This window comes from Artemia sp. Qi Xiang Cuo, chromosome 1 (assembly GCF_049724085.1).
Source record: "Artemia sp. Qi Xiang Cuo chromosome 1, ASM4972408v1, whole genome shotgun sequence".
Lineage (NCBI taxonomy): Eukaryota > Metazoa > Arthropoda > Branchiopoda > Anostraca > Artemiidae > Artemia > Artemia sp. Qi Xiang Cuo.
The window spans coordinates 19,086,348-19,110,320 of record NC_142794.1 but is presented as its reverse complement, the minus strand read 5'-3'; the positions used below and the strand labels follow the sequence as shown (position 1 = coordinate 19,110,320).

Here is a 23,973-nt window from a genome sequence, read left to right as displayed (position 1 = left end):
CCCGCCTTCTTTTTCTAAACCCATCTGATGAAAATTTTGAGATAGATATTTTGTTAAAAATAGTTCAAAGGCCGGACAAGAAAATTTCTGGTGTCAATACAACCCCCAAGGGCCTGGGGGAAGGCGTTCTAAGTTATACCCTGAAGGCATGTATGGTTAATAGGGAAGAGATGCTCGTATAAACTTCATAGAGGGCTCATTTGATTGGAAATGGAAAGTTCTAGTTCACTTTTTAAGAGTCAAGAGACTGAAGGGCAACTAGACCCCCACGCCTTTTTTCCGAAAAGTATCCGCTACAAATTTTGAGATTAAATTTTTTTTTTAAATTAGATAACAAAAACTCAGGTGTCGACACAACCCCCCAGGGCCCAGGGGGTAGGCGTTGTAACTGTTGTCTTGGGGGCATATATGGTTCTTATGAAAGGGATGCTCATATAAACTTCAGAGGGGGCTCATCTGAATGGAAATTGAAAGTTCTAGTTCACTTTTTAAGAGTCAAAAGATATCCAAGGGCAAATAGCCCCCCCCCACACACACCCTTTTTTCCTCAAACGTATCCAATAAAAAATTTGATATAGCCATTTCGTTAAAATTAGTTCAATGGTCAGATAACAAAAACTCCAGTGTCGACGAACTCTCCCAGGACCCGGAAGATAGGCGGTGTAATTAATGTTCTGGGGGAATATATGGTTCTTATGGAAGGGATGCTCGTATAAACTTCGGAGAGGCCTCATTTGATTGTAAATTGAAAGTACTCTTTCACTTTTCAAGAGTTAAAAGAGATGGGAGGGCAACTAGCCCCCCCCCTTCACGCCCTATTTTCTTCAAATCCATCCGATAAGAAATTTGAGAAAGCGATTTCTTCAAATTGGTTCACAGAACATATAACGAAAACTCCAGGGTTCACACGTTCCTTCAGGGCCCGGGGTAGGCGTTGTAAGTTATGCCCGGCGGGCATATATAGCTATTATGGAAGGATGCTCGTATAAACTTCAGAGAGGGTTCATTTGATTGGAAATTGAAAGTTATAGTTCAGTTTTGAAGAGCCAAAGAGATCAGAGGGCAACTACCCCCCCCCCACGCCTCTTTTCTCCCAAATGCATCCGATAAAAATTTTGAGATAGCCATTTTGTTAAAAATAGTTCAAGGGTCAGATAACAAAAACTCGATTGTTGACACAACCCTCCAGGGCCCGAGGACAGGCGCTGCAAATTATGCCCTGTTGGCATATATGGTTTTTATGGAAGGGATGGTCGAATAAACTACAGAAAAGGCTCATTTGAACAGAATTAGAAAGTTCTAGTTCAATTTTCAAGAGCCAAAAGATATTGGAGTGCAACTAGCCCCAGCCCCACGCCTTTCTGCAAACACATCCGATACAAATTTTGAGATAGCCCTTTTTTTAAAATAGTTCAAAGGTCAGATAACAAAAACTCCGGCGTAAACACAAACCAAGGGTTCGGGGGGCAGGCGTTGTAAGTTATGTCCTGGGGTCGTATATAGTTCTTATGAAAGGGATGCTCATATAAACTTCAGAGAGGACTCACTTGATTTGAAATTAAAAGTTCTAGTTCACTTTCTCAGAGACAAAAGAGGTCGGAGGGCAACTAGCCCCTCCCTCCTCACGCCTTTTTCTTCCCCAAACCCATCCGATAACAATTTTGAGGCGGCCATTTTGTTAATAATAGTTTCAAACATCAGATATTAAAATCTGGGGTCGACAAAAGCCCCCAGGGCCCGGGGATAGGTGTTGTAAGTTATGCCCTGGGTGCATACATGGTTCTTATAGAAGAGATGCTCGTATAATTTTCAGAGAGGGCTCATTTGATTGAAAATGGAAAGTTCTAGTTCACTTTTAAAGAGTCAAAAGAGATCGAAGGGCAATTGCCCCCCCCCCGTCCTTTTTTCCCCAAACCCATCCGATAAAAATGTTGAAATATCTATTTTGTCGAAACTAGTTCAAACATCAGACAATAACAACTCCGAGGTGGACACAAACTCATTTTTTAATTTGATATTGTTACTTTGATACTAGTTTTGATGTATTGATGAACATTTGATTTTGAAAAAAAGTTTGATTTTGAAATAGTGTATTTTTAAAAACTTGAAACTTTTTGCAATCAAAACCGAACAAAAATTAATTAAAAAAAACTTTTTTAAGAAAAGTAAAGGCCATTTTAAATTTAACATCAGCAGATACAAATACCTGTTAAAATTCAAACTCAAAACGACCAGAAATTACTATTAAAGAATAAATGAAACCCACAACGAACAGAAATTAAATAAACAATCATAGCAAAAAAACATACAAGTATTAATACAAAAAGTGAATTTTTTTTCCATCATTGTTTTACGCTTGGAAAATTATTTGAATCTATTGCTGCTTATTTTCGGTTTAATATAGCTCTACTTTTCTATGAAAACACATTTTTTTAAAGTTTTTAAATTAATTTATGTTAGTTTTTGTTTTGATAGCGTGTTTGTTTTGACAGCAATAGTAATATTAGTAGTAAACAGTAATAGTATTCACATTGTACCTTTTTGATTTAGGGCAACATCCCCTCCTCATACCCTGGTAGTTTTCAACTTAATAGTTTAAACTATTTCTGAGATATTTCTGGCGCATCCTATTCTTAACCTGCATGCACATAATGTGGTTGGATTTAGCCCAACATCCCACAAAACGGTTACTGAAAGTTCCACATTAACGCCATTATCCTCAGTAGTGTTAGTAATAACCGCAATACTAGTAGTACTAGTGTTAGTAGTAGTAGTAGTATACACATAACGCATTTTTATTAGCTCAGAATACCCCTTAAGATGCTCTAAAAGTTTCAACATAATACTCTAAGCCGTTCATGATATACTTCTGATTCGGCCATTTCACAGCATGCATATATACAGCAGGTTTCAATTTAATTTTAAATGTCCCCGATATTTTTCGTAAAATTTCTTCTTAATACCCTTAACCTTATTAGTAGCATTAGTATTAGTAGTAAAAGTAGTAGGGTTAGTTTAGATATAGTCATTTTGGTCTGTTCAACATCTCCTTAACATGTACTGATAGTTTCAACTTAATACTCTAAGATGTTCCTAAAATATAAAGCAGTAGTAGCAGTAGCAATACGAACGCAGTGCCTTCTGGTTAGTTCAACGCCCCTCTCAAAACGCACTGAAAGTTTGTCCTGGTTAGTTCAAAATCTGCCACAACATACCCTTAAATTTCCAACTAGTAGTGTAAGCCGTTTTTGAGATACTGCCGTTACACCCTTCTGACAATCTACATACTCATAGTTCGTTTTGACTTAGTTCAACATAAACCTAAACATTTTTTGAAAACTTCAGTTAATACCTTTACCCTCAGTAGAAAAAATAGGTGTAGTAGTAGTAGAAGTAGTAGCAGTATGCACATAGCACCTTTAGTTTTTTTTTTAAACACCCACCTCAACAAACACTGAAAGTTTCAACTTAACGCCATAGACCATCCCTGAGGCATTGCTGATGCGTTCTCTTGACAACCTGTATGCGCAGAGTATGTTCTGATTTAGGTAAACACTTTTTCAACATTCCCTTAACACCCACAGCTTTAGTAGTATTAGTAGTTATACCAGTTGTAATAGTAGCAACAGTAGAATTAGTAATAGTATCCATAGCTTTAATAGTAGTGGTAATGGTAGTAGCAGCAGTAGTAGTAGTTGGAGGCCAATGTTATATTTTGATTAGTTCTACGTCCCCTCTCCAACACGCTGTGTCAGTTTAAACTTCAGATACCAAACGATTCCTAAGATATTACTGATAAGTCCTTTTGACAACCTGCAAACAGACGGCGTGTTGTGGTTCAGCTCAAATTCCTCTGTCAACATTCCCTGAGAATATCACCTTCATACCCTTAGCCATAGTTGTAATAGAAGTCACAGTAGTAGTAGTACAAGTAGTACAAGGTGTAGGAATAGCAGTAGTATTAACACATTGCTTTTTGGTCAGTTGAACATCCCTCTCATCAAGCCCTGGTAGTTTCAACTTACTACAATTAGCCGTTGCTTTAATATTTCCGATACTCCCATTTGATAATGTTAGCGTTTAAATTTAGTTCAGCTTTCCCCTCACCACTTTCTGAAATGTTTATCTTATTACTCTTAGCATTAGTATTAATTTCAATAGAAGTAGTCTTTGTGGTAGCAGCAGAAGTAGTAGCATTAGTAGCAGCGTGCACATATTGCATTTTGGTTAATTGATCTTCCCCTTGAAACATTCCCTGAAAGTTGCAACTTAATACCCTAATACATTCCTGGGATACACCCTTTTGACAACCTGAACGCACAAAAATGTGTTTTGATTTAGTTCAAATATTCCCTCGATATTCTTTCAAATTTCTATCTTCATAACTTTAGCCTTAATAGTACTAGAATTCATAGTAGTAGTAATGGTAGCAGGAGAAGCAGTTGGATTATTAGCTGTAGTAACAGTTGCAGCAGAAGTATCAATAGCAGCAGCAGAATGCAAATGATGACTTTTGCTCAGTTGACCATCCACCACATGATGCCCTGAAATATATATATATATATATATATATATATATATATATATATATATATATATATATATATATATATATATATATATATATATATATATATATATATATATATATATATATATATATATATATATATATATATATATATATATATATATATATATATATATATATATATATATATATATATATATATATATATATATATATATATATATATATATATATATATATATATATATATATATATATATATATATATATATATATATATATATATATATATATATATATATATATAAATATATATATATATATATATATATATATATATATATATATATATATATATATATATATATATATATATATATACATACACACACACACACACACACACACACACACACACACACACACACACACATATATATATATATATATATATATATATATATATATATATATATATATATATATATATATATATATATATATATATATATATATATATATATATATGAGAGAGAGAGAGAGAGAGAGAGAGAGAGAGAGAGAGAGAGAGAGAGAGAGAGAGAGAAAGAGTGAATGAGAGAGAGATAGAGAGATAGATTGAGTGAAAGAGAGAGAGAGAGAAAGAGAGAGAGAGAGAGAGAGAGAGAGAGAAAAAAAAATTCAAGTCATTGGTCTACTTACTTCTTCTGAAATTTTCAACCCCTTCTTTCCGGCTAACAAGTCTTATCTCTACTGCTGCCTGACAGCTCCAGCTTGTGGATTCACTGTCAGCATTACACTGAAGAAAAAACCCCAAATGTTTCTGTTTGGTCGTCTTCTGTTCGTTCAGCAAATTCCTGGGCTCTATAATAATTCTCCATGCCAGATTCCTGACTATTGTTGCATTAGACAAACTCCTCTCTGTTTTAGCTTTTTTAAAGTTGGGTATCACATATCTGAATGTGGCTTCTGGTCTTGATTCTTCTGTAACACAAAATAACTAATGCAATCATTCTTCAGAAGCTAAAACTTTTTTATATTTAACTGCAGTCATAATGCAGGACCTGATAAGATTTATTGGTCAAAACAAATCTATCAAAGACGGACCAAACTTAAACACTCAAAGAACAATAAAAAGAAAGAAAAAAGGGGAACCATCAAAATAAATGTGTCAATGCCCAGTAAGAAAACAATGTATAACAAAACTCTTGCAAACGATGTTTAAAAATTCCACAAAGTTCAGAAGAACTTTGTGGAATTTTCAGAAAATTAAAAATGGTAGTCATTTTGCTTAGGTAAACATCAACAGAAATAGTGTTAGCCGGACTTCAAGAAAGGTTACTCACACTTCGGGGCTGGACCGACACGACGTTTTCAAGCTAAAAACAGTCGTTTTCATGCTAGATTTTTAACCACTTTGCTTTTTTGTATATTACCACTCATTTAAGGTACCTTTCAAACTCGCAAAATTCATGCAATGCACCCCCGAAATGTGCCAATTGTGGCGACAACCACAAATTACTCGAAAAAATCTGTCCTTTTTGAAGAAACGGGGGGAGAATCTTCAAATTTGCTCAAGAGTAAAAACCAACAAGTAGCCAATCTATTACGGTTAATTAATACAAAGATACCTAAAAATCCAACCAATCCTCAGCTATCACCAATCCTAACCTTTGGTTTTCAAATCAGATGAACACTTCCGAAGTCCTCTTCTGAACCTTAACAAACTTTCCACTAGACCTAAACAAGGATCACGGCTTCATCTGGCCACCCCAAGATCCATAAAATAAATACTAAATTCTTTTGCAATACTTTGGATTCCACTAATTCAGTCATCAAGTTTTATTTTTCAGTTGAACACCCAAAAAGCTGCTTAGATTCAATGCAGCTTCTTTCCCAATTCAATCAAACAGTTCGTGGTAACGAACTGTAAATAAGGAGCGACCCGGCTCAATGGTAACCGAATCTCTAAAAAACGGAATTTTGATACCAATAGATACATCAAAATAATCAAATTTTAATTCTGATTTCAAAAATATAAGTTTCATCAAGTTTAATCTTATTCATCAGAAGTTACGCGCCTGAGAAGATTTGGCTGATTTTCGAAAAAAGGGGGAAAGACCCCCTAAAAATTATAGAACCTTAATGAAAATCACACCATCATATTCAGCGTATCAGAGAACCCTACTGTAGAGGTTTCAAGCTCCTATCTACAAAAATGTGGAATTTTCCATTTTTTGCCAGAAGAAAGATCACGGATGCGTGTTTATTTGTTTTTTTGTTGTTTTTTTCCCCCAGGGGTAATCATATTGACCCAGTGGTCCTAGAATATCGTAAGAGTGCTGATTGGAACGGAAATTAAAAGTTTTATGGCCCTTTTTAAGTGACCAAAAAAAAATGGAGGGCAACTAGCCCCCCTCCCACGATAATGTTTTTCTCAAATTTATCTAATTAAAATTTTTAGATAAACATTTTGTTCAGCATAGTTGAAAATATAATAAATATGTCTTTTAGGATGACTTAATCCACCACGGTTCCCAGGGGAAGGGCTGCAAGTTATGAACTTTGCCCATTGCTTACATATTGTATTGTTTATTTGGAAGTATACAGACATTTTCAGGAAGGGTTTTTTTCTGGTGGGGGGGGGGGGGGGGCTGGCGGAGGGGGTTACTCGGGAGAATCTTTCCGTGGAGGATGTTCCTTTGGGGTAAGGGACATTTCTATGAAGGGGGTGCCGGATTTCCAAGCATTATTTAAAAAACGATCAGAAATTAAATAAAAAAAAGAAAAGTTTTTTCAACTGAAAGTAAGAAGCAACATTAGAACAGAAAACGAACAGAAATTAGTACTTATATAAGGGGGTCTCCCCCATGTCAAAACTTCGCACTTTACTCTCTAGTTTTTTTTAGTGCTTTCAAAAGAGCTATATATTCTAATTAAACGGCCTTTGTGATTCAGAGGTTTGTGAATTAAAATTTTTTTAACTTTTAACGTAAAGAGCGTGGTATTGACTAAGGGGAGAACCCCCTCATATACGTAATAACATATACGTAATAAACAAAACAATAAAAAAAAAAAACAAGCGATAAGGCTCAATAGTAATCGAAACTTTTAAAAACCGAATTTTGATGTCAATAAATGTATCAAAAGAATGGGCTTATAATGCTGATTCTAAATATATAAATTTTATTAACTTTAATATTGCTCATCAATGGTTAAGAGCCTGAGAAACTTTACCTGATTTTTTAAAGATGGGGGAAAAATTCCCTACAAGTAAAAGAATTTTAATGAAAATCACACCGTCAGATTCAGCGTATCAAAAAACCTATTACATAGGTTTCAAGCTCATATCTGCAAAACTCTGCAACTTTGTATTTTTTGCCAGAAGAAAAATATACGAATATAGAAGTTCGTTACGTAAGTTAAATTGTAAATTACGTCACAACCAAATTTACAGACAGCCATTTAGCAAAAGAAAAGTAAAATTTTTATTCAAATTTTGTTTACTTATTCAATGACGGTGAGCCAAAATAAAAGCTGCATTAACTAAAAAACGATCAGAAATTAAATAAAAAAAAAAAGTTTTTTAAACTGAAAGTAAGGAGCGACATTAAAACTTAAAACGAACAGAAAATTATTCCGTATATGGAAGGGGCTCTCCCCTCCTCAACGCCTCGCTCTTTATGCTAAAGTTTGACTCTGTCTCACAACTTTATTTTTTAAAACAATAAAAAACTTTAGCGTAAAGAGCGAGGCGTTGAGGAGGGGAAAGCCCCTTCCATATACGGAATAATTTCTGTTCGTTTTCAGTTTTAATGTCGCTCTTTACTTTCAGTTTAAAAAACTTGTTTTTTTATTTAATATCTTACAGGAGCTAAGAATAAACATGTGCAGGGAACTGGTTAAATAATATTTCAAAAAGCCCTATCTCTTAGTATTTACGCTAAAGTTTGACTTTTTGCCACTTACATTAAGTTGTTTTTTTAACCAATTAACAACTGCAGCTATCTGATTGCATGCATGACAATAGCATAAATGTGTTTGTCCTCAGGAAACTAACTTATTTTTGTTTTAAAGTTTCCTTGCCAAGCTTCTGATGTATTAGACAGGGTAGGAACTGTAAAGAGTATTGAATAGGGAATCAATTAGTATTATTAATACTACTACTACTAGCATAACACCACAGCACTAAGTCACCTTTGGCCAACTCAGCTACGCACGCTTCTCCTCCACCCTAATTTATTCAAAACCTCCCTCTTTACAGCCACCCAAGAAGTTCCTAATTCCCTTAAATTTTTCTTTACGACATTCTCCCACCCGAACAGCGGACGACCTGCTTTCCGTTTAGCCTTAGACAGTTGGACGAAAAGGACAATTTTTAGCAATCTCTTATCGTTGATCCACAGAACATGCCCTAGCCATCTCAACCTTTCTCTCATTATAGCCTTAGAAAGCGAGATTGAACCATACTTTTCGTACAGCCTACTGTTTGAAATACGGTCAGTCAGCCGTGAACGCAAAACAATCTGAAGGTAATTACTATGGAAAACAGCTAGCAAATCTTTGTCCATTTTTTAGACCACCCATGTTTCAGAATCATATTTGACCAGTGTCATCACTGTAGCTTCCAATCTTCTAATCTTGCTTCGCAGGCTTATCTTCCAAGCTTTTTTCAACTGTGAAAAATCACTCTGAGTCTTATCTATTCTACTCTTATCAATCTTCATTGCTCTTACCGTTTTAACTTATAGTGCTACCAAGGTAAGTGAAGCTATCCACTCTATATATATCCAAACCGTGTAATTTCGTGGCATAAATAAAAGTAATATATTATAACCAACCTCTCTACAACCTTATTTAAGCTTCTCGATTGATTCAGAGTAGGTACGCTCAAGATACTTAGTCAGGCCAAGGCCTAAGGGCACGCTACCGAGAATTACTCACCTTAGAACTTTAATTATACCCCCTACAAAGGGTAGATTAATACACCAACCAAAACCCACGTTAAAATAGCTGGTGGCAACCTAAACTTACTTACTACAGAATCTCCCCCACTTTTGGATTCCCTGAGATATCCCTCTTTCTTTTTCTTTCACTTGCAATCCTTGGTTTTCTATTTATTTTCTTAGTTTTCTTGGTTGTTTTTTTTTATAAGGGTTTTCTCAATCCCTTTTAAAATGTATTTTTGGAATGCCAGTTTTGGTTGAAATAGAGTGGGGTGAAAGGGGTGAATTAACCCATACATTCTAGCTTTACGTCGCACACGGTGAAGGTTATGATTCAGTTGTCTCCGCACGCCCCCCCCCCCGGTCGACTTATTTTGTCTGGTGCCTTGAAGAATAATTTTTATTTTTTGTATGAACATTGATCGGGAAAGAAGTAAGCTAATTCTTATTTACTTTTGACTTCTTTTGATTAGCCTAGGGTAAGATAGGTTATCCGAGTACACAGAGAGTTGGATCAAAAAGAGAGCCCTGTAATAGGAGATATCTTTCTTGGAGGGGGAAGAGTTTTCAGACGAATGTTAAGCACAAGGCATATGGCGCTTTGGACAAATTAGCATGGCACTTTCGTACCGCAGGGGAAGTACACTTGTAAGAACCCTACTGGTTGTTGGAAACCGACAAGGACAGGACACGTTGAAATTAATGAAGCGTAAGTTACCCTGACCCCTCAGACACCACCAGATTACTCTGGTAGTTTAGAAGATCTCAAAATAGTGGCAGAGGTGGAGTAGCGGCCCCCTCCTTGCGTACAATGATCAAGTGGATTTTGAAAAATTTTAACAAAACATTATCTTGAGAACGGCTTAGATTATTATGTTAGACCTTTAAGGGTAATTTAGGGGGATTTTGAACTAGCCAAAACCCACTATTGTGTATACTATTATTACTACCACTACAGTCACTGTTACTCGTGACGCTAAGGGTATTAAGGTGAAAATCTTATGGAAAGTTTAGGGGGAGTTTCAATTAAACGAAATAAGTATTTGCAAGGAGGTTTTCAAAAGGTCATACAAGCAATATCATTCAATCTTTTAAAGGAGCTAATTCGATTCAAAATTTAAAAAATCTGGGTCTCTATTTGGGAGTAAAAACAGATTGGAAGGCAAGCAGCCCTTCTTCCAAACCCATTCATTTTCCATTCATTCTAGTACCTTTTTTAATAGTCAAAAGTGATCAGAGGCCAACTAGCACCTCCTCTTCTGTGCACCCTCTTTTCCACAATCAAATCCTATCAAAATTTGGAGATAACCTTTTATTTTAAAATAGTCCAAAGATCATGTAACAAAACCGGCGGGGTTGACAAAATCTTCCAGAGCCTGGGGGAAAGGGTTATAAGTTATGCCCCGGGGTCATATAAAGGTTTTCATGAAAGGGGTGGTGGTATTGACTCTATAGAAGGCTCATTTGACAGAAGATTTAAAGTTTTAGTTCCCTTTTAAGAGTCAAAAGTGATCGAAAGGCAACTACTCCAATCCCAATGCCCCTTTTTCCCCAAATGCATCGGATAAAAATTTTGAGATAGCAATTTTGTTGAATATAGTTCAAAGATATTATTACAATGCCTATAGTGTTGACACAGCCCCCAAAGCACAGGGTCAAGGTAAGGTTCTTATGAAATTGGTGGTCACGTAAACTTCGGACGAGGTCCATTCAATTGGAAATAGGAAGTTCCAACGCCCTTTTTAAGAGTCAAATGTGATCGGAGGCCAACTAGTCTCCCCTCTCATTCCCTCTTTTTCTCAAATGTATCCAATCAAAATTTTGAGACATTCATTTATTAAAAATTGTCCACAGTCAAATAACTATGCCTCCTGGGTTGAAAAAAAAACCCACAACCCCCCGGACAAGGGTTTTGAATTATGTAAGTTACACAATGCTAAAAAATAATTTTTTCAAGGAAGGAGTGGTCGTATAAACTTCGATGGATACTCCTTCGATATGAAATCAGAAGTCTTAGTTCACTTTTTTAGAGTAAAAAATCATTAGAGGGCAACCAGACCAACTTGCCACTTGCCCTCAAATGCTTCCGATCAAATCTTTGACATTGACATTTTCTTCAAAATAATCCGAGGATCAAATAACTATTGTTATGAGTTTGGCAATCCTCCTACCTGCAACCCCGTGAGGCGAGAGCTATAATCTATGCTAGTTATAACCATGTTTAACATATAAGGTTCTTATGGAAAGGGTGGTCGTGTAAATTTTAGACGATGCTCATTCAATAAGAAATTAAAAGTTCTATTGCCCTTTTTAAGAATCAAAAGTGATCAGAGGGTAACAAGCCCCCTCCCCTCGCACCTTTTTACCCAGATGCATTAAGTCAAAATTTTGAGATAGCCATTTTGACGCCCCAGTCCCTGGGGCAAGGATTGTAACTTATGCCAGTTAACCATTGTTAAAATATTGGAGAGTTTTTGCGGAGGGGTTGGTCGTATAGACTTTGGAGGAAACTCATTCAATTGGAATTTGAAAATTCTAGTTCCTTTTTTAAGTGCCCTCTTAAGACTCAAAAGTGATTGGAAGGCAACTATCCCTCCCGCCTCTCTCACACCACTCGATTCGCCAAACACATAAAATAAAAATTTTTTTGATAGCCTTTTAGTTCAGCTTGGTTTAAAAGTCCAGTGTTTTTTTGGCTATCCAGCCCCCCCCCCCAGGCATCAGGGCAAGGGCTGTAAGTTATACAATTTGCCCCTTGTTTATGTATAGTATTTGCTGTTGAAAAACATTGACACGTTTGAATATAAGTGTCCAAAAAGACGAAGGACATCTAGCTGAACCTTTCAGAGAATATTAAGGGGAGCGTTAAACTAAATCAAAACATGTTATGTACATATGGGTTGTCAAAAGGGCGTAACTCAGGAGTGACTGAGTGCATTAATTTGGAACTTTCAGGAAAAGGTAAGGGGGATGATCAATTGACCAAGAAGGCAATATTAGCACGATGTTCCTATTAATACTGCTATTACTACTATAACTACTTTAACTACTTTAACTACTACCACTACAATTACTGCTTCTGTAGTGAGTTCTACCAAGACTCAGGGTATTGAAGTGAAAATTAAAGAAATATTTAGGAGAAAGTTGAACTGAATAAAACTTGTTGTGTCAATGCATATGGTCAAAAGGGTGCATCAGCAATATCTTTGGAACGGATTACCATATCAAGCTGAACTTTCCAGGGCATAATGAGAGATGTTCAACTGGCCAAAAGGCAACTTTTCCATACTACTACTGATACTACTGCTAGTACTACCACTAATACTAAGATACTGGTACTATTAAGACTAAAGATATGAAGTTTAAAATTGGAGAGAATGTAGAGGGCAATGTTTTTTAATTAAATAAAAAGACGTTTGTATTTTAATGCGGATTATCAAAAAAGCGTATCTCTGGTTTGGATTATGGTATTAAGTTTGAACTTTCAAAGAATACTTAAAGGGGATGATCAATTGACGAAAAGGCAAAATTTGCACGCCACTGTTAAAACTTCCGCTACCAGTACAGTTACAACTTCTGTAGCGAGAAACACCTAAGGCTGAGGATATTGAAATAAAAATTTGAGGAAACGTTGAGGGAAAAGTTGAACTAAATCAGAAAATATTGTGTGGATACAGATTGTCAAAAGGGAAAGGGTGTATCAGTAAAATCTTTTAAAATTAGAATTTGTTGGATTGGAAATTGAAAGTTCTACTGCCCTTTTTAAGAGTCAGAAGTGATTGGAGGGTAACCAACTACTATCAATTTACCAAGGAAATACAACCAAAATTTTGAGACAAATATTTTATTTTGCATGATTGAAAAGTCTATTAACTATGTGTTTTGGGATAACCCCCCCCCCGTTTCAGAGCCCTTATAATCTTACCCTTATCCTTAATGTTTTATTTTAACGACCAGCAATTTGCTTAGACTGACCATTCAAAGACAGTATAGCGCTACATGGAATGATTAGGAATTAACTTAGAATATAAGATTAATTAATATTCTTATAAGAATATATTTATCGACTGTGACAACACAGGAACAAAAAGAAACTTTAAATACTTCTTGGAGTAAAACTGTCCCAAATTATAAACTTATATATACATATATATATATATTAAATATATATTAAATATATTATTTAACAAGACAACTTAGAAAAGCATAAATTTGCTTTTTGCATAGATTCAGATCTTAATATATTTTTATTATTTGGGTCCTTAGTGAATTAGTTGCTCATTCAATTAGGACCTTCGAATAAAATAATAAATTATTCGATCATTATCTTCAAGAGTTTTTTATTTCTTCTTCTTTCTTTTTTATTTTTATTTTCGAAAATGAATTAAAAACGAACACATATGAAATAGAGAAGTTTTTTCTAACAAAAGTAAAAAAAAGCGAAGTTATGTCTTGAGCACAGTAAAAAGAAAACCCAGATAGTATGATCAAAAATTAACTAAAAATTGAAAGAAGCAGATATTCGACTTAATAAGAAATTAGACCAAAAATGAACTTCTAATGTACCAAAAATAAAACTAATATTGAATTCAAACTCAAAACGAACAGAAATTACTAGATAAATGAACTGGGAAGTCGTTCTTCTTGAATCCCAATCATAGAACGAGTCTCATACGCGCTTTATTGAAAGCAATACATACCTTCAGTGATTTCGAAAGCAAAATAAAAAATGGATGTTTAGTCAAATCAGCTTAAGGACATATCCAAAGTTTAGTGTTTACCGGGCTTCAGCTCACCCCCCACCTTTTATCACCCAAAGTTTAAATTCTACTCTTAAAAAAGCTACAAAAATGCAAATAAACAAATTCTGATGTGTTTTGTAATTTTTTTTTTGTAGACCCCAGCGAACAAGACATCTAAAATAGAGAATTCAGAGTGAATAGTCTTACTGAGCTTCAGCGCCGCACAACCCCCCCCCCTAGCCTAAAGTTCCGATTCTACTCATAAAAAGCCTACAAAATGCATATAAACAAATTTTGATGCCATGAGTCCACACATACCTTACACCAAATTTGTCACGTGGAACATTTAACAGTTGTTAACACTTTGGTGTTAAATACTCAGATATAAATACTTTTGTTCGGGCCAGTTTTTTTTGTGCGAGCACGCACTTTGGACATTCAGAGAAATGAAAGATGACAAGAATGGTTGGGAGGAAAATATCTGCTAAAGTTGCTCGAGTAGGATAGCCCTTTGTGACTTAATATCAGTAGCCATCATCGTGATCCCCAACTTAGTACCAATTAGCCTTAAAACACTGTTGTCCGTGTTTCCTCACCTGTCTGTGACAGTCCGTGGATTAGAAGAGCATTCGACCTTCTTTCAAGTTCTAGATCGTCCTTGCTGTATTCTATGCTAACAAACTGGGAAGTGTAGTCTAGATTCATCGCGTCATAGATCTCAGCGACTATAGTGTTAATTACTTGTTTATTGATCACATTTTTGTCACCTGAACATTTCTCAGTCACCTACTTGTGAGTATCCTGAAGAAGATTTTCTTTCAATTTGGTAATTTCATTCTGTGCTGTAACAAGGGTAGATGAAAATGAAGAGACACTGCTTAACGAAACATTCCAATTACTTCTTTATAACATACCCAGAAATGTGGCAAGTTCAGTGAACGCACCTTGGAATCTTTTCTAATACTTAGTTTAAATTACGAGTTGCTCATGCATAAAATATGCATGACAACGAGCCGGATTTACTCATAATAATCTAAACCCTATTAAATCTCGTATATGACTTTAAGACCTAAATTGCATTTTGAAGTCACTCAAAGGTCAGTCTTGGCAGTTGTAAATGCAGCCACTGTGCGTTCCATCTCAGATTAACATTCCCTCTCAGCCACTCTTAACCAAAATTATCCCTTGAATGTTAGTAGAGGTGACCCTAAAGCTCCGATCACTCACCCCTGCTGCCACCTACAACTTTTTTTACATAGTTTATGGATGGTTATGTGTGTTGGTCGATTTATTTGATGTTTTTCATGGATTTTGTCAGTGAGAATGAAAAAACAGGAATTTTGTCACATTTATGTCTGTTTTCATGGATGGTTATGTGTGTTGGTCGATTTATTTGATGTTTTTCATGGATGGTTATGTATGTTGGTCAATTTATTTGATGGTTTTATGGATTTTGTCAGTGAGAATGGAAAAACAGGAACTTTGTCACTCCCTTCTTGTTGTTGTTCGATGCAAATGTTGTGAGTTTCCATGGTAACAGTTAGATCACGTGTTTCCTTCTCAGCCAATCAGAGGACTTTGTTTACATAACAGTTTGACCTTGAGATTTCGTATATAACGGGCATGCAATGTGATTCATTTATTGGAAAGTATTGTGACACAATGGATAGAACAATTGACATAATTGATGCGCTTGAGGCCTTGGCAGCCACAATTAGCAATGTAAGTGCATTTTTATTTTCAAAATAATTTTCCTTGGACACCCTCCAGTATATTCAGCTAAAACGCGAGTTTACTCCTTTACCCTCAACCCCCCCCCCCCAACAAACCATACAATCTTTATACTCAATGCTAAACTTAAATATATTCCTTTACCCTCAAAGCCCCCCCCCAACAAACCTAACCACAATACAATCTTTATACTCAATGCAAAACGTAAATATATTCCTTTACCCTCAAACCCCCCCCCCACAAACCATACAATCTTTATACTCAATGCAAAACGTAAATATATTCCTTTACCCTCAACCCCCCCCCCCAAAAAAAAAAACCTAACCACCATACAATCTTTATACTCAATGCAAAACGTAAATAAATTCCTTTACCCTCAACCCCCCCCCCTCCAACAAACCATACAATCCTTATACTCAATGCAAAACGTAAATATATTCCTTTACCCTCAACCCCCCCCCCCAACAAACCATACAATCTTTATACTCAATGCAAAACGTAAATATATTCTTTTACACTCAAAACCGAACCACCGCAAAAGAAATACCTTTTCGTTAAATTTTATTCTTTCTGTAAGCCTATCAACTTCTGTCTATCTCTTAGCTATTAAGCCGCTAACTTGACAATACATTTCCGCAAGGTTATAATTACTTTGTCACCCCTCTTCCGGTGTGATCACGGTATCGGTCTAGCCAAAGGGTTTTTTTTGGTTGTCAAAATAAAACGATTTTAAGCAATAATTAGATTGCGGATTCGTAACCTGTATGGAAGTAGAGAAACAGATTATTTTCAAATTAAGTCTAACAATATATAGGACATTATGTAAAAGGGGGGAGGGGCAACACATCGCTTCTAACAGCTTCGATGTAAAGTAAATTATGTAAAAGGGGGAGGTCAATGCCTCGCTTCGAGCAACTTCATTGTAAAGTAAATTATGTAAACGGGAGGGGGGCAATGCCTTCAATTCTCCCGCCTTCATTGTAAAGTAAAAACAAAGTGTTTCTTCGCATTAAAAGTAAGGGGGATTCTGTGTGTAGACATGTACACCCATTGACAAGAAAACTATTGTTTAAATATAAGCGATGCGTCTCTAGGCATGTTTTTAATTTTTTCAATATTTCAATATAGTTTATTTTATATTCCCGGGCGCGAATCCATAATTTTTGTTGGGGGAGGAGGTTAGCACTTTTAATAGTGAAATAATAGAAAATGAAAGATTGTTTTTATCATAATTGTTTTCGACTACAGTGTCTAACCATTTCTCAGTGACATTTTAGCGATTTTAACTATAACAATTTTCCTAAATTTAGGGGCGGGGCGTGAATCCGTGATTTTTGTTGGGGAGGGGGATAGCGCCTTTATTAGTGACAAAATAGAAATGAAAGATTGTTTTTATCATAATTGTTTTCTACTTCGTTGTGCGAACCATTTCTCTTTGACATTTTAGCGATTTTAACTATAACATTTGAATAAAAGGTAGTAAGATATATTCGTTATTGATCTGGCATGCGCTTGAATAAAAAACTGAACGTTCGTATAATAATGCTTTGAGTTATTTCTGAGAAAAGTTGAATTTATTATAATCAAACTATGATTTTCAGAGTTTAGGTTGCTTTCAACAAAGATTTCTCTTTACATACGGCAAATTTCCACATGGTGACTGATCCATGGCCCTTCTAAATATGATAGAAGCTACTAAACCCTGCTTCAATCTCTTTCTACGTATTCAAACTGAATGTTCGTATAACAATGCTTTGAGTTATTCCTCAGAAAATTGACCCCTCCAAATATTTACTCAGAGGAGCGGGTGTTGAAATGTAAAACGTTACTTATTTGCCAATCATTTTCACAGTTTTCAAGTTGGGATCTTTCAACACACTCCCTCCTTCTCAGTTTATTCTATGAAAGTGAGCAGTATTTGTTAGAGTTTCAGAAACATTACATATTTATTTAATTTAAACACTTTTTTTCAGATATATTAATGTTTGGTGTGATTGACACAGAATATATTGGTCTGAAATATTCCTCAACTGGCATTATTTTCGAAGCAGCTTTCTTACTCCTAGACAATCAACGACGTTAAATTCATTGCTATAAATGGAACATCAGATACAATATGTATAAGCACGAGAAAAACAGATGGAGTCCAACACTAAATTTTATAAATCGAAATGGCTTTTACACAAAAATCATACGACCACATAATGACAATGGCTATGAAATAAAACATTTACAAGAGGAAAAGCGGGAAATATGCAGTTTTTTCGGTGTGCAAGCTTTTTATGTTAAGGGAAACGTGCCAACTGATAAACTCTTACTAGAAAAATGTGATAAAAACATAGCATTATTCAATTTAGAAGACTTCAAATGTGAGAAATACATGCATTCAGTCCATGACCCAGAAGATGAAGTTAGATATTTCGCTCAATGGATACCGGAAAAGATACCTTACATGGAAAAATTTTTCAGATACCCAAAGTCTTAAAATTGCTCCTCCTCATATAAAATTGATTAAGCTTCTTTTTTTTTAAATGTGTCATTTTTTTTTTCAATTTTTTTTAAATATGTTTAATCAATAAGTATCTTAAGCCTCAATCGTTTTTATTCTTTCGAATAGTCCATCACCATGAAAATTGCACTTTAAGATAAAACAGATCAGGGTACCAACTTTCAGGTTCAGTATGTAGGAGAACAATAACTTCTCATAATTAAGAATGTGCTAAAACTGTACGGATAAAGAATTTCTCTGTCATAAAACTTTCAGACTAATCATTCTGGATAATCCGCAGTGTTCACCCATCAAAAAGGTAAGTTAACCCTAAACGCTTAGACACTATCTCTGAAATCATGATTTCAGGTTCTACAAGTTGGAGAACCCTAAATTCTCATCCCTAAAAAAGGTAAGTTAACCCTAAACGATTAAAGACTTTCACTGAAATCAGACTTTCAGGTTAGGTTAGGTAGGATCCCGACCCACACAACCACAACCCCGAATTAACCCCCCGCCCGCAACCCCCCCCGGGCCGCCCAAGACCCTCCAGACCCCGCGATACTTTTCAAAAGGCTTTATTATATCTTTTCAGAACAAGTTCTTTTCTTAATATACTTCCTAAACCCATTTTACAAGTTGAAGTACCCATACTTTTCACCCACAACTTTACTTTACAGCTTTTGAATGTTCCAACACCATGCAATACTTTTCAAATGGCATTTTCAGAACACAAGTTATTTTTTTAATGTCCTTCCTAAAACCATTTTACAAGTTGAAGTTCCCATCCTTTTCACCCACAACTATACTTTACAACTTTTTGAATGCCCCAACTCCAAGCAGTACTTTTCAAAGGCATTCCACAACCAGTTCCTTTTCTTAATGTTCCTCCTAAGCCCATTTTACAAATTGAAGTACCCATCCTTTTCACACACAAAATTACTTCACAGCTCTTGAAGGCCACAAAACCAAGCACTACTTTTCAATGCATTTCACAACAAGTTCTTTTCTTAATCTCACTCCAAAGCCCATATCACAAGCTGAAATACCCATCATTTTCAACCCACAACATTACTTTACAGCTTTTGAATGCCCCAACGCATAGCAATACTTTTCAAATGGCATTTCAGAACAAGTTCTTTTCTTAATGTCCCTCCTAAACCCATTTTACAAGTTGAAGTACCCATACTTTTCACCCGCAACTTTACTTTACAGCTTTTGAATGCTCCAACACCAAGCAATACTTCTCAAATGACATTTCAGAACAAGTTATTTTCTTAACGTCCTTCCGAAACCCATTTTACAAGTTGAAGTTCCCATCCTTTTCACCCACAACTTTACTTTACAGCTTTTTGAATGCCCCAACTCCAAGCAATACTTTTCAAAAGGCATTTCACAACCAGTTCCTTTTCCTAATGTCCCTCCTAAACCCAATTTTACAAATTGAAGTACCTATCCTTTTCACACACAACATTACTTCACAGCTCTTGAAGACCGCAACACCTCTCAATACTTTTCAATGCATTTCAGAGCAACTTATTTTCTTACCGTCCCTTCTAGGCACAATTTAAAAGTTGTAGTACCTAATCAATTTCAAACCACAACATTACTTTACAGCCTGTGAATTTTCCAACTCATAGCAATAATTTTGAAAATGCAGTTCAGAACAAGTTATTTTCTTAATGTCCCGCTTAACCCCATTTTACAAGTTGAAGCACCCATCCTCCTCACCCACAACTTTACTTTACAGTTTTTTGGATACCTCAACATCAAGAAATACATTTCAAAAGACAATTCAGAGCAAGTTCCTTTCTTAATGTCCCTTCTAAACCCATTTTACAAGTTGAAGCATCCTTCCTTTTCACCCACAACTTCACTTTACAGCTTTTTGGATATCTCAACACCAAGAAATACCTCTCAAAAGGCATTTCAGAGCAACATCTTTTCTTAATGTCCCTTCTAAACCAATTTTCCAACTTGAAGTACCCATCCTTTTCACCCACAACTTTACTTTACAGCTTTTTGGATATCTCAACACCAAGCAATACTTTTCAAAAGGCATTTCAGAGCAAGTTCTTTTCTTAATGTCCCTCTTAAACCCATTTTACAAGTTGAAGTACCCATCCTTTTCCCCCACAACTTTGCTTTACAGCTTTTTGAATGCCCCAACACCTAGCAATACTTTTTAAAAGGCATTTTAGAACAAGTTCCTTTCTTAATGTCCCTCCTAAACCCACTTTACAAGTTAAAGTACGCATCCTTTTCACCACAACTTTTTTCTTAATGCCCCTCATAAACCCATTTTACAAGTTGAAGTATCCAACTTTTTCATCCAGAACTATACGTCACCGCTTTTTGAATACGCACAACACCAAGCAATACTTTTCAAAGGCAATTCAGAACAAGTTCTTTTCTTAATGTACATCGTAAACCCATTTTACAAGTTGAGGTACCCATTCTTTTCACCACAACTATACTTTACAACTCTTGTGCACGCCTCAATGTCATACAAATTTTCACTTCAGTTCAGATTTTTTTTTGTACACGCCACAATATCAGGTAAGTTTCCACTTGAGTTTAAATTTTTAACAAAGAGATGAAAAAATTTAAAATACTGTTCCAAATTTTTCATAGAAGATAGAAAGTTCAAGTTATAGTCTGAATTTTATTAAAGAACTTAGAGTTCAATTTTAATTTCTCGAAAAAAAATAAAAAACTTCCACTTCAGTTCTTAATTTTACAAAGGCACAAGGTAATTTAAAGTCCATTTTGAAATTTTTGCGTACAAGATAGAAAAAGATATTCCATAGTTATGAACATTATTCCGGAAAGTAAAACTTTCTACTTCAATTTTAAATTTTCTCAACGAAGTGAAGAAAAGTTAAAGTTATAGTCATCATGCAAGATTCCACTTCAGTTCAGATCTTTCTCAAAGAGATGACAAAATTTAAAATACTGTTCCAAATTTTTTCATAGAAGATGGAAAGTTCAAGTTATCTTCTGAATTTTATTAAAGAACTCACAGTTCAATTTTAATTTCTCCAATGAAAATAAAAATCTTCCACTTCAGTTCTTAATTTCACAAAGACACAAGGAAATTTAAAGTTCTATTTGAAGTTTCTAAATGAAGTGAAGAAAAGTTCAAGCTCTCTTCTGAATTTTCTCAATGAAAAAGAAATTAATTATTGATCAATTCTATTTTTCCTAATAATATAAATCCACTTCAGTTCAGATATTTCCCCAAAGACATAAATTTAAAATTCTCCTCCAAATTTTTTGTAGAAGATAGAAAAAGTTACACATTGATCGTGAATATTTCACTATGAAGATAAGGAGCTACTTTTCTCATTGATGTGAAGAAAAGTTCAAGTTCTTTTCCTAACTATCCATATGAAAAGAAATAAGTTACAGATCCATTCTATTTTTCAAGAAAAAATAAATATTTCCACTTCAGTTCAGATTTTTCTCAAAGAGATGGAAAAATTTAAAATTACTGTTATAAATTTTTCATAGAAAAGAAATAAGTTACAGATCAATTCTATTTTTCAAGAAAAAATAAAAATTTTCCACTTCAGTTCAGATTTTTCTCAAAGAGATGGAGAAATTTTAAATTACTGTTCTAAATGTTTGATAGAAGATAGAAAAAGTTATACTTTGATCATGAAAAATTAACTCAAGTCTGAATTTTATTAAAGAACTTACAGTCCAATTATAATTTCTCCAGAGAAAAATAAAAATCTTTCGTTTAAACTATTGAAGTTTCTATAAAGTTAAGTTAACATGTTAACAAATTCCACATTATTGCACAGAAATATCAAAATCATAAGTTAGAAAAACACAGGCTATTTTTTATTGCATTCAGCATATGCGATAGAATTGACTATGATACGAAAAGAACAGAAACTATCTCTCAAAAAATGAAATAAAGCTATGTCGACATTGCATGTTGATATAAAATATATCCCTAAAATAACTTATGGAGTTACCATACGAAGGTCAAAACTATGGCTTGTGATGGGATCGAACCCTCGACCTTTGCGTTATTAGCATGACGCTCTAACCAACTGAGCTAACAAGCCATTAAGAATATTATCACTCTAACACTTAGATTTTGTTAATCTATCCATTTTTAGCTGCCCATCACCTCAATGCTCGCTCTTGAACCCCCCCCCCCTAAAGTTGAAGTCTAGTCTAAACTAGCATAACCACAAATTACACAATATTGCATAGAAATACCAAAACCATAGGTTAGGCTATGTCAGGTTAGGTTAGAAGTTAGGTTTCTCCACGTTTAAGTTAGGTTAGATTAGGCTAGCTTATCATGAGGTCTAGTCTAAACTAGCATAACCACAAAATTACACAATATTGCATAGAAATACCAAAACCATAGGTTAGGCTATGTCAGGTTAGGTTAGAAGTTAGCTTTCTCCACGTTTAAGTTAGGTTAGATTAGGTGTTACAAAATCTATGTGTTAGAGTGATAATATTCTTAATGGCTTGTTAGCTCAGTTGGTTAGAGCGTCATGCTAATAACGCAAAGGTCGAGGGTTCGACCCCCTCACGAGCCATAGTTTTGACCTTCGTATGGTAACTCCATAAGTTATTTTAGGGATATATTTTATATCAACATGCAAAGTCGTCATAGCTTTATTTCATTTTTTAAGAGATAGTTTCTGCTCTTTTCGTATCATAGTCAATTCTATTGCGTATGCTGAATGCAATAAAAAATAGCCTGTGTTTTTCTAACTTATGATTTTGATATTTCTGTGCAATAATGTGGAATTTGGTAACATGTTAACTTAACTTTATAGAAACTTCAATAGTTTAAACGAAAGATTTTTATTTTTCTCTGGAGAAATTAGAATTGAACTGTAAGTTCTTTAATAAAATTCAGACTTGAGTTAATTTTTCATGATCAACGTATAACTTTTTCTATCTTCTATCAAAAATTTAGAACATTAATTTAAAATTTCTCCATCTATTTGAGAAAAATCTAAACTGAAGAGGAAAATATTGATCTTTTCTTGAAAAAAAGAATTGATCTGTAACTTATTTCTTTTATATGAAAAATTTATAACAGTAATTTTAAATTTTTCCATCTCTGAGAAAAATCTGAACTGAAGTGGAAATATTTATTTTTTCTTGAAAAAGAGAATGGATCTGTAACTTATTTCTTTTCATATGGATAGTTATAAAAACAATTTGAACTTTTCTTCCCATCAATGAGAAAAGTAGCTCCTTATCTTCATAGTGAAATATTCACGATCAATGTGTAACTTCTTCTATCTTCTACAAAAAATTTGGAGGAGAATTTTAAATTTATGTCTTTGGGGAAATATCTGAACTGAAGTGGATTTATATTATTAGGAAAAATAGAATTGATCAATAATTAATTTCTTTTTCATTGAGAAAATTCAGAAGAGAGCTTGAACTTTTCTTCACTTCGTTGAGAAACTTCAAATAGAACTTTAAATTTCCTTGTGTCTTTGTGAAATTAAGAACTGAAGTGGAAGATTTTTATTTTCTTTGGAGAAA

General features: G+C 34.6%; 1 protein-coding gene across 1 annotated transcript in view; it reads right to left on the bottom strand.

Annotated features, from left to right (window-relative positions):
- LOC148956081 (uncharacterized) overlaps positions 1-23,973 on the bottom strand; it is a 146,217-nt gene that overhangs the window by 15,143 nt on the left and 107,101 nt on the right. Inside the window, exon 5 of the mRNA XM_089089120.1 lies at positions 5,234-5,515. Coding sequence (XP_088945246.1) covers positions 5,234-5,515 — 282 coding nt within the window. The remainder of the gene's footprint in view (positions 1-5,233; positions 5,516-23,973) is intronic.